This window comes from Symphodus melops (assembly GCF_947650265.1).
Source record: "Symphodus melops genome assembly, chromosome: 9".
NCBI lineage: Eukaryota > Metazoa > Chordata > Actinopteri > Labriformes > Labridae > Symphodus > Symphodus melops.
In genome coordinates, this window is record NC_136699.1 from 25,995,129 (window position 1) to 26,006,819 (window position 11,691).

At 45.3% G+C, this 11,691-nt stretch overlaps 2 protein-coding genes across 5 annotated transcripts in view; one reads left to right on the plus strand and one right to left on the minus strand.

The window, feature by feature from the left end:
- Positions 1-7,553: 7,553 nt before the first annotated feature.
- On the plus strand, positions 7,554-10,798 carry hvcn1 (hydrogen voltage-gated channel 1). 2 transcript variants are annotated; one of them, XM_079352729.1, is made up of 6 exons: positions 7,554-7,673; positions 8,933-9,143; positions 9,682-9,786; positions 9,855-10,086; positions 10,322-10,434; positions 10,525-10,798. In XM_079352729.1, exons 2-6 carry the CDS (start codon positions 8,970-8,972, stop codon positions 10,585-10,587), a joined length of 687 nt encoding a protein of 228 aa, XP_079208855.1. In that variant the 5' UTR covers positions 7,554-7,673; positions 8,933-8,969; the 3' UTR covers positions 10,588-10,798. The 2 variants fall into 2 exon arrangements, with proteins under 2 accessions (XP_079208855.1, XP_079208856.1); XM_079352730.1 differs by having other exon boundaries at positions 8,936-9,143.
- A 21-nt stretch (positions 10,799-10,819) lies between these two features.
- Positions 10,820-11,691, minus strand: part of tctn1 (tectonic family member 1) — an 8,390-nt gene continuing 7,518 nt past the window's right edge. For all 3 annotated transcript variants that reach the window (XM_079352694.1, XM_079352693.1, XM_079352692.1), the window contains exon 14: positions 10,820-11,052. In XM_079352694.1, the coding sequence (XP_079208820.1) occupies positions 10,906-11,052 (147 nt within the window). In that variant the 3' untranslated portion in view covers positions 10,820-10,905. The remainder of the gene's footprint in view (positions 11,053-11,691) is intronic.

Genomic DNA, 11,691 nt, shown 5'->3' on the forward strand with positions numbered 1-11,691 from the left:
AGTTGAACTAGCATTGTGCTAAGCTAACGAGCTCTATAACCTGACACAGATTGATCACAGTTGTTTAAGGTAAATTATTACAGCGCGAACTTCTATGATCTGAGTCCCTTTTCTTTATTTATCAAAAAGGTTTTACATCTCAATTTCTCATAATAAATCAATATCAAATAACATCAAATCATCTCCACTAAACATGAAACAAGAAAGCAATGTTCACGTTCTTCACACACTAAAAAGAAATAAAATAAATAAAAAGGATGTAACTAAACAAAAGTCAAATCGCGAGAATGTTTTCTTGTTGTTTTTTGATTTTTAATCGTCCTGCGTATGCATTTTGTTTTTTGACAGGTGTGCATGTGGTTTTTTAATTTTTTCGACATAGGTGTGCATGTTGTATTTTCATTTTTTCAACACAGGTATGCATGTTTTTTTGTTTTTTTTTCGTTTTTTTTCGACATAGGTATGGATGTTGTTTTTTTATTTTTTTCGACATAATTTTCGACGGGTATGCATGTATTTTTTTTTTATCGGTTTGCATGTTTTTTTGTTTTTTTTTCATTTTTTCGACACACGTATGCATGTTGTTTTTTTAATGCCAACACTTTAGGTGTCTGTCACAGTTTAACCATGTTACAGCACAGAGATCTGACATCCCTCGCTCCTGGACCGCAGCAAATACAAAAATCCACCAACAAAGATAGAAGGACGTTCTGATTCCTATGTAGAAGCCTGCAGGTTATTGTTCTAATTTTTTCGACACAGGAATGTATGTCATTTTTCCAGTTTTTCAACATAGGTATGCATGTTGTTTTTTTCCTTTTTGTCGACACAGGTATACATGTTGTTTTTTCAATTTTTTTTCATTTTTTCGACAGAGGTATTCATGTTGTTTTTTTCCTTTTTTCGACACAGGTATGCATTTTGTTTTTTCCTATTTTAGAAAGAGGTATGCCTTTTTCATATCAGCCTTTGCGGATGTCTCCTGCTTGCTTGTTTGACCTCGCCTTTTTCCTGCTCCTTTAGATTTGTTGCGTCCCTTCCCACTTATGTACCGAACTTCTGATGAAATCAAAGGACTGTCTTTTGACAGAGCCTGTATGGATATCCATACAATGTTTGTTGTTGTGTGTAATAACTTGTGCTATTTTTAGTCAACTAGCACAACCATGCAGACCCTGAAGGTGTGGACACATTGTCTGCTCCTTTTAAGTTAATCTAGAAAACCCAGCATTTCAGCAGCATACAACGCTTGAATTGGTTTAAACATCTCTTGATGTAGAAAATATTGACATATTCCATAAATAGGGAGGAGTTTAGTCTGTAGTTTGATGGATATGAAGCAGCCTGAGCGTTTATGTATTTATTGAACTGATCGATACGGCACAGATTGCCCTCGGGACACCTTTAACCTCCATTGATTCTGAGCAGATTCCAGTCATGTCTTCATTCTTCTTTTAGTACAAATTAACATAAAAACAAACGTCTCTGCAGACGTACAGCCAGAGGTTGTCTTACTGACACGCAGTGAACAATGCAGCACAAAACAAACAGGAAGTCATTCATTGTTCTGCAGGCTGAGTCAACCAGAAGTTTCCCATCGCTCCCAGACGGAGAGCTCGCTGCTCCACAAGTGCCCGATAGATTGATTTCCCCACTTGTTAAACAGGATGTCCTTTTTTGTAAAAGATTGGACAAGACCCCCCCCCCCCCCCCCCCACCCAAAGAAAAATACAAATAAAAACGTTTTCATAAGGTAAAACCTCTTTAAAAGGAAATCACGTCTTTGAGTTTCACTGCTTGGAAAGAAACTTCAAAGATAGGTTTGAATATCACAGTTTCCTTATTTTAATATGAAATCAAACCTTGTTGTTTTTGGATTAATGCCCTCCATCTGACCTTTTATTACACGACAAAGGTGAACTGTGACCCACACACACACACACACACACACACACACACACACACACACACACACACACACAAACAGAGAGCAGGTTTGCGGCAACAGAGGGCATGAGCACTTTTTTTATTTGTCGAGTAGATGAAATGATGTTATCAGGGCACACACACACACACACACACACACACACACACACACACACACACACACACACACACACGTAATATTTAAATGTTTGTGTTTTATGGTTGGATTCATGGACGGTCTTTATGCTCTTAAAGACATCCATGCAGGAGGCAGAGAATCATCCAGAGATGCTTCAGCTTGTTTGGCTGGAGACTGTGTGGACATTCAGCACGCTGCTTGTGATCTGTGCACGTGTGCTGGTGAAGGTCGGAGGATATCAGCAGAGAGGGAGGACGACGTTTGAAGGCCGAAACAGTGGAGACGATGACCTGATGAGAGATGCACAGATAAGTGGACGGATAGATGGAGACGGAGACAGAGAGAAGGATAGACGGAGAGGATTAGAGGAGCAGAGGTGCTGCTCTGTAGCACTGGTGCATGATACACTACAAACACACACACACACACACACACACACACACACACACACACACACACACAGCCAGTGAGAGTGGAAGACATCACACGTCAAACAGCAGGTTTGCAGTTCAGAATAATGTTTCCTGTATGGTGGATGTACGGAGGGCAGTAAGGGTCAAACAGCATGAGAGAGTACGTGTTTATCCTATATGCTGCATGTCTACAATAAGACACACACACACACACACACACACACACACACACACACACACACACACACACACACACACACACACACACACACACACACACGCACACACGAGGTGAAGCATCATGATCAGATTAGTTTGCAAAAACAGAAATTTGGACTTTCGAAATAACCACAAGCTCCAGTATCTCACCTCCGTAGGTCAGCGTTGCCATGGTGACATCAGAGCGGAGGAAGGAGGAGGAGGAGGAGGCCGCTGTGCGCTCCGTTAATGACCACAGGATTTATTCAATAAACCGCTCGCCTCTTAATTAATGCTCTAATTAGACTTCCTTCCTCTCACTGCCACACACACACACACACACACACACACACACACACACACCACCCTTACAAACACACACACAGTCTGACACATACGCCATACAAGTGAGATGTTAACCTTGTGATAACCTGTGTGTTCCTCCCTCAATGACCATGCCCCTGCACTCACACACACACACACACACACACACACTTATGCAGGTTGTCTATGACCATACACAGTGCAGGTGTGACTCCCCCTGACAGCTTGATATTATCCACAGTGCTGCAGATTGAATATATTCATCAGTGACTCGACACACGCCACCTTATTAACCTGAGTGTGAGGGGCGAGAGACTGTGCAGGCGGATAGATAGATAGAGAGAGAGAGAGAGAGAGAGAGAGAGAGAGAGAGAGAGAGAGAGAGAGAGAGAGAGAGAGAGAGAGAGAGAGAGAGAGAGAGACTGAGCCGTAGAGCGTAAATGTTCAGATGTAAAATGCCTTAAACCTGCATTCTGTATAATGGCCAGCAGGGGGCAGAAACAGAGTTGAAATGTATATGGATTTTTTTTTTTTAAATAATGTTATGATCTCAATTTGTTGTTTCAAGTTTTGTCTGTTCTTACAGAAATTTTAATCAACAAATATTAGGTCACATGTGATGTGAGAATTGAATATATCTTTGACAGCAGCCTTTCAAACACGAGCGTTTCTCTTGTTCGTTTCATTGTGACTTGATCACAAGTGTTCACTTAACCCGAACTGAAAGATGACGTCTGCACACCACAAGCTGCTGCTCCAATTAACTGTTAATGAGAATGATCAGCACATGTTAGGGGCCGCCCGTCCTTCATCAGACATGACAGTCTGGATCCTCACAGCGATGTTTGACCACATTAATGAATCATTTAGTTCAGATCTAAAAGGTCATCTAAAGGTCAAAACTATTAATTAGAGAGAGGCTCGTGAAGTTTTGATTAAAGTTTTTATAGGAACATTAACTCGACTCTCCTCACACAAACACTCCTTTTATTTATTTTAGGACTCCATGTGTCTCCCTTCAGTTCGTCTTTTCTCTTTACGTCATGAAATCACGATTATTCTCCAATCAGCGACATGAAAACACTTTAAATACATGACTGCATATTTAAGGTTTAAATGTCCCAGGTTGCCTTCAACATGAATCCTGTCTGTCGCTGCTATTTGGTTCGTGCACGTGACTTATATCAATCAAAACAAACTTTATTTGTATACAAAGATGCATCACATCATAATACATTTAACAGCAATAAGACAACTCCCTCTCCCACCCCACAATTCAAAAACTAAGGTCAATTAATTAGATTAAATAAGGTCCTGACGGAGCGAGGAAAAGCCATCATTAATTCATTCATTCATTCATTCATTCATTCATTAATGAGAAAACACTGGAGCTTAAACTGTAATAAAACTAACCGGGATCAAATGAGATTCAGTTAAAAGCTTTTATCTTCATCAATATTAAGAATGATGTTTTATTTCTCTTTTAAATTACAACACTTAGTGTCGTTAGTGACACTAACAGAGCTGGGAGCAAACTGAGAGTGTCACGTGCACTTGTGTTTCATTGTCCTGTGCTGCCACCTCGTGGATGTTTTCATCATTACAAGCAGAAACTCCGTCATGCTGTATACTGAATAACTCGGGGCCTAAATCTTCCTCCTCCTTAGAATACAATCAGAAAGTTTGGTTTGAATAGAAGAATGATGTAACTCCGTTACTTTGTATTTTTTAAATGCTGTATATCAACGATGCTGACTTTATTATGGCAGAAATGAGGAGCGTTTTGATTGGACGGAATCAGACTCATGAATCAGAATCATGTTGTTTATTCTTCAGTGTGTTTTTGTTCTGAGCTGTGATTAGTTTTTATTTTGGCTGTTTTTAATACAAATGTTGATTATTTTTTTTCTTCATTGTGAAAACTTTGAAATAAAAAATATAAAAACACATTTTGTCGTCTTTTCAAACCTCTAAATAAAAGTCTTCACTGGACTTCTCCATGAAAAGCGCTGTGCTCCTCTTCTGATGGAGCTGAAGGCTGCAGCCTCTGTGCTCCTCCTCTGATGGAGCTGAAGGCTGCAGTCTCTGTGCTCCTCTGATGGAGCTGAAGGCTGCAGCCTCTGTGCTCCTCCTCTGATGGAGCTGAAGGCTGCAGCCTCTGTGCTCCTCTTCTGATGGAGCTGAAGGCTGCAGCCTCTGTGCTCCTCTTCTGATGGAGCTGAAGGCTGCAGCCTCTGTGCTCCTCCTCTGATGGAGCTGAAGGCTGCAGCCTCTGTGCTCCTCTTCTGATGGAGCTGAAGGCTGCAGCCTCTGTGCTCCTCTGATGGAGCTGAAGGCTGCAGTCTCTGTGCTCCTCCTCTGATGGAGCTGAAGGCTGCAGTCTCTGTGCTCCTCCTCTGATGGAGCTGAAGGCTGCAGTCTCTGTGCTCCTCCTCTGATGGAGCTGAAGGCTGCAGCCTCTGTGCTCCTCCTCTGATGGAGCTGAAGGCTGCAGTCTCTGTGCTCCTCCTCTGATGGAGCTGAAGGCTGCAGTCTCTGTGCTCCTCCTCTGATGGAGCTGAAGGCTGCAGCCTCTGTGCTCCTCCTCTGATGGAGCTGAAGGCTGCAGTCTCTGTGCTCCTCCTCTGATGGAGCTGAAGGCTGCAGTCTCTGTGCTCCTCCTCTGATGGAGCTGAAGGCTGCAGCCTCTGTGCTCCTCTGATGGAGCTGAAGGCTGCAGCCTCTGTGCTCCTCTGATGGAGCTGAAGGCTGCAGTCTCTGTGCTCCTCTTCTGATGGAGCTGAAGGCTGCAGCCTCTGTGCTCCTCTTCTGATGGAGCTGAAGGCTGCAGCCTCTGTGCTCCTCTTCTGATGGAGCTGAAGGCTGCAGCCTCTGTGCTCCTCCTCTGATGGAGCTGAAGGCTGCAGCCTCTGTGCTCCTCCTCTGATGGAGCTGAAGGCTGCAGTCTCTGTGCTCCTCTTCTGATGGAGCTGAAGGCTGCAGCCTCTGTGCTCCTCTTCTGATGGAGCTGAAGGCTGCAGCCTCTGTGCTCCTCCTCTGATGGAGCTGAAGGCTGCAGCCTCTGTGCTCCTCCTCTGATGGAGCTGAAGGCTGCAGCCTCTGTGCTCCTCCTCTGATGGAGCTGAAGGCTGCAGCCTCTGTGCTCCTCCTCTGATGGAGCTGAAGGCTGCAGCCTCTGTGCTCCTCTTCTGATGGAGCTGAAGGCTGCAGCCTCTGTGCTCCTCTTCTGATGGAGCTGAAGGCTGCAGCCTCTGTGCTCCTCCTCTGATGGAGCTGAAGGCTGCAGCCTCTGTGCTCCTCTTCTGATGGAGCTGAAGGCTGCAGCCTCTGTGCTCCTCCTCTGATGGAGCTGAAGGCTGCAGTCTCTGTGCTCCTCTTCTGATGGAGCTGAAGGCTGCAGCCTCTGTGCTCCTCTTCTGATGGAGCTGAAGGCTGCAGCCTCTGTGCTCCTCTTCTGATGGAGCTGAAGGCTGCAGCCTCTGTGCTCCTCTTCTGATGGAGCTGAAGGCTGCAGCCTCTGTGCTCCTCCTCTGATGGAGCTGAAGGCTGCAGCCTCTGTGCTCCTCCTCTGATGGAGCTGAAGGCTGCAGCCTCTGTGCTCCTCCTCTGATGGAGCTGAAGGCTGCAGTCTCTGTGCTCCTCTGATGGAGCTGAAGGCTGCAGCCTCTGTGCTCCTCCTCTGATGGAGCTGAAGGCTGCAGTCTCTGTGCTCCTCTGATGGAGCTGAAGGCTGCAGCCTCTCAAATGATAGAACAAGGGTTTATAATATTACCTTACAATCTAATCACAAACCAAGACAATGATGTAATATTCAAATCAGCCTGACGAAGGAGAGAAATGCACACTGCAATACTTGTGTTAACCAGCAGAGGGCGCGCTCTGATTGGTGGAGGTGCAGCCTGCTCAGCATACCCTCTGTGGTTCAGTACAGACATGCAGAGAGCAAACTTAGAGACTTTGAAATGTGAGCAAACCTCGTGATTCAAGGCAGCAGTGTGGATGTGAGGTGAGGAAAGAAGAGCAGGGTGTAGAAATATCCCGCTCATGAGCAGCTTCATCCATCAGGACAGGAAGCTGTCAACCTGACAAGATGCCCCTTCACACCTTCACACCTGTACCGACCTGCGATGTATTATTTAGGTCCAACTTCATTCGGCTCTTTTATAATCAAACCAGATGCAAAGAAAGGTCGTGTAGTCCAAAGCAGCAGACAGCAGCCTCCTTACAGGAACACATGAGCCTTTTATTCTGACAGCAGCTTGAGCTCATGATCTCAAGTCATCTGAGATTTATTCTCTTTGTCAGGAATAATTCACTTATTCTGCTCGTTTATAATCCAACAAAAAGCGTTTTAAGTGACTTCTATGTCAGAAACTGGCAAAACGTGATTTTGTTTTTTTTAAATTAAACTGTTTGCTGATGAGAGCATGATGGACAAACAGAAAACAACCCTAGGAGGCTTAAAGAGGAGAGGAGACACTAAAACACTAAAGCTGCGTGTTTTCAGATGGAGTCTGGCAGGACTCTGGACACTGACGGGGGGGGGGGGGGGGTGAGGGAGGGGGGGGGACTGACGGAAGGCGGAGTTTTTCTCCTTGGACTCACTCAGCTCGAAGTTTTTTCTCAGAGACTTTCAAAGATCTTCACGGGCGAAGTGCGAGGAGGAAACATAGGTGAGTTCTTTATTCTGGTGCATTGACTTTGTCCTCAAACAGATTTCTAAAGCGCTGAGTGTTTGAGATGATTCAACTTTACAGTCTGTAAAAAAAAAAACGCTTGCACGGCAGAAACATGCACAGAGACGGATGTTTTTATCACGAGTGTCAGTCTGCTTTCCTGCAGCTGCTCATGGCTGAAAACTGACTGACTGCTGCAAGAAAAACGTTTCAGACAGTTTTCTGCCATGAAGTCTTTAAAAGCTGCTCATCAGTTGGGAAAGTCTGATGTCTTGTCATCTTTTTTAAAGGATTGTAGTCCATCTCCTTTCTGCAGAGCTGGACGACATATCCTGAAGTCATTTGATTATATACAAGAGGACGTAGACGACTGTTGTGGCAGTTTAATCAGCTTTAATGTGGTTGAATTATGAAGAGGATCTTTGTCATCATCACGCCTTGTGATAGGTAGATGATTCGCCCACCTCTTCCTCCTGACACAACACTGACATGGTAACTTGCTTTCTCAATCCGTGTTGCAAAAACCCAGAAAAAAAGAGAAGTCAACTCAGATTGTCCAACATGTGGAGAAATGTGCTCTCATCACACACTTCCTCATGAATGTGACATATGACAATAAGAAGTCTTAAATCTGTCATCTGTGGCAGAAAATAGATCCAGAAAAACAATTATTGGGGTTAATTCAGAGATGCTGCTGCTTTCGTCCAGCAGAGGGCGACGACAACCTGCTCAACGCTGCAGTTAATGAAGAACGCTGAAGCAGACAGTGGACCAAACTATTGTAAAAACCTTCATTTCAGTCTCTGCATAAAACTCAATCAGGTCCAGCTGCTGTCTCTTTAAGGTCCCCCCCCCCCATGAGCCCACTGTCCTCTGATTGGCCAGCTGTCTGGAAGCCCTCCAGAGGGGCAGAACGCTGCAGCGCTGCCAGGGGAGGGCACTGAGAGGTTTCGAAGGCGTGCGTGGAGTTGAATCCATCTAGCGCCCCCTGCAGACTCACCCTGGGATTACTCCCACATTCGTTCACCTCTCATGATCTCAAACACGGCTCGCTCCTCTCCAGCTTCTCCCTTTGTTTCATTTACACAGTGTGCAGGAGTCTGTCTGCAGGTTTTTGGTTTTACTCGACATCAGGCAGCTAGAACTTCTGTTTTGTTGCTGTTGTTTGAAAACATGCTGCAACATCGTTTGATTTTTATTTGTCTGCTTTTCTCACATTTCAATCACGATGCAAACGGTGGTTCTTCCCTCTGAAGCAGAAGGCGCTCCGCCCCCTCCGTCGAGCCCACCGTCATGGCTCAGTTCCTCAGGTATTTCACGACTGTGGGCGACAAGCAGCCGGCCCAGTTTGAGTTTGAAGAGCTGCATGAGACCAGCGAGGAGCTGGAGCCGGCCACCGGACAGTTTCCACAGACGCTGACCTTCAGGGGCGCCCTGCAGAGGCTCTACGGCTCCGACCGCTTCCAGGTATGTCGATGTTCTCTGTGAGGTGTTCAGAGGACAAGAGGCAGCAATATTTCACCAGCCTTTCTACAGCTGAACGTCAGAAACAAGGAGGCCATGTTGAGTTCATGTGCTTCACAAAGACTTTAAGCAAAGTGCACAGCTTTAATCTGCAGTAATTGTCTGGTTTAGTTTGAATGTTTCCCTCGTGTGTTGATTGTTTCCCTTGTTTGGTCTCAACTGTTTCCTGTTTTATTTTGTAATATCCTTTGACTCCTTCTGCTCCTGTGGATAACTTTGTTTTTCTCCCTGTGGATTTTGATGATCTTTGGTTTGCACATTTGTTTGCTTTTTTGTTTATTCAACATTTTATTGTTGTTTATTTTGGCTCCTCCTCTCCGATCTTTGCACAAATGGTGACAGAAACACGGAGCGCTCGACTTCCTGTGTATAAGTGTAAACACAGTTTCAGGGGCCACTCAGGGGTTTGGGATGAACGCTCCGGCAGACTTCAGACGGCGTGCACAGAGCAGCACCATGTGACCGTGTGCTTTGCTTCCAGGTGGTGGTGGTTTTACTGATCGTGCTGGACGCCTTCTTCGTCCTGGCAGAGCTGCTCATCGACCTGTCTGTCATCAAGCTCGAACACGGCCACATTATTCCCGAGGTGAGACGCAGATTTAACGCCCTCAGCCGTCGTGGCCACACGTGTACTGATGAAGTGAACGTTCACAGGTGTTTCACTACCTGAGCCTCGCTCTCCTCACCTTCTTCATGGTGGAGCTGGCTGGTAAACTCTACGCTTACCGCCTGGAGTTCTTCGATCACAAGTTCGAGGTGTTCGATGGCTTCGTGGTGGTGGTTTCCTTCGTGTTGGACATCGCCGTGGTCTTCCACGAGGACGCCTTCGACGGGGTGGGACTGCTCATCCTGCTGCGACTCTGGAGGGTGGCCAGAATCATCAACGGTCTGTAACACACACGACCACTTTCTGAACAAGTTTTGAACCTGGGTCTTATTTCCTAAAGTTTAGGTCCAAATGTCTGTTTAAAAGCTGAGCAGCGTGTAACTATGACCCCTGGTGTTTAAAATGGGTACTGCAGGCTAAACTCTAAAGCAGCTTTAACGTTTGACTCCTGCTGGGTATTTCATCATGAGAAGGAAGCGGCGCACGCTGTGCTGACTGTCGGCGTGTGTCACAGGTATCCTGGTCTCGGTGAAGACCCGAGCGCACCAGCAGATCCACAAGCTGAAGGAAAGCTACGACCACCTGGTCCAGAGAGTGACGGAGCTGCAGGCGCGCGCTGACACACTGGTGAGAGTTCCCTGCTGCCTCTCATCTCGACCGAGCGAAGCCTGCGCACCGTCACCGTCGCTCACTTTGACTCTTTTCTCGTTTCTGCAGGAAAAAGAAAACCAGAAACTTCAAGATCTGCTGAAGAAACACGGGATCGACTCGTCGATGTGACCGTGAAGGATCCATGCGTTCACTTTTTAATAAGGCCTGATGGAAACAGACGGGTCGCTCCTGAAACGTCCAGGTGGAGAAATGTTGTGACTCAGCGAGGGTCACACGCTGCTGGATGTCACATGGCCTCAATCTGCCTGTAAATATCTGAATCATTCCTTCCACTGATGAACTGTACATACTAAATAAATCTGATGCTTTGTAAAAATGACTTTTATAGAACTCACGTGACTTCATTTGTTTGGAAAATATTTATTAAATAATTAGTATAAAAGTTGTATTCACAGTATAAACAGTGTCAGGAGGGGGGCGATGCTTTCACACAAAGGGGAAGAAGAAGTCAAAGGGCAGTCTGGCGTTGATGGTGGGCGTGGCTCTGTAACCAGGAAGTGCAGGTGCAGACACAGGTGTGAAGCTCACGGAGGTGCTGACTGACAGGAAGCTGCTGCCAGCAGAGAGCAGGACCTGAGGGACAAACACATGGAGTCACATCTGACACAGAGATCCACATGAGATCTGGTTCAGACCACATACTCAGCTGGTTTTAAATGGACACGTGTCACGAGTATCTTAGCTTTTATTTCTAAATACGGGATTTTTCAGATTATAAGTCGCAGTTTTTTTCATAGTTCGGGGTGCGATCTATACTCTGGAGCAATCGACTCCGTAATATGTTACGTTAACATACCTGACACCTTCTCAGTTCGTTGTTTATGCGTCACATTACGTACACTTATTCAACCTGCTGTTCTCTATTCTATTTTTATTTTAAATTGCCTTTCAACATGAAATGTCTTTTCTTGCTGTGGGATTTTATCAAATACATTTCTCCAAAAAATGCGACTTATATATGTTTTTTTCTTTATTATGCATTTTCAGCTGGAGCGATTTATAATCCTAAAAATACGGTTCATGTTTCCCTTATTACTTTGTTTTCTTCCACTTTTGTTGTTTTTAATACTCGGCTGGTTTCAAATCTGATTCCTTCAGATGAGACTCAATCTGAACGTCTCGGTCGCTTCAGTGAACTTTGGTCAGTGGAATCCAAACGAAGCCGCGGACAGACTGATCTATGAGACTGACGCTTCTCTGTCATCCACTGTG

Bases quoted from the DNA above. Each gene is read 5' to 3' on its own strand.
- hvcn1 (XM_079352729.1), top strand. From the start codon at position 8,970: ATGGCTCAGTTCCTCAGGTATTTCACGACTGTGGGCGACAAGCAGCCG. The intron at 9,787-9,854 runs GTGAGACGCAGA...GAACGTTCACAG, and splicing joins ACGGCCACATTATTCCCGAG to GTGTTTCACTACCTGAGCCT. The intron at 10,435-10,524 runs GTGAGAGTTCCC...TCGTTTCTGCAG, and splicing joins AGGCGCGCGCTGACACACTG to GAAAAAGAAAACCAGAAACT.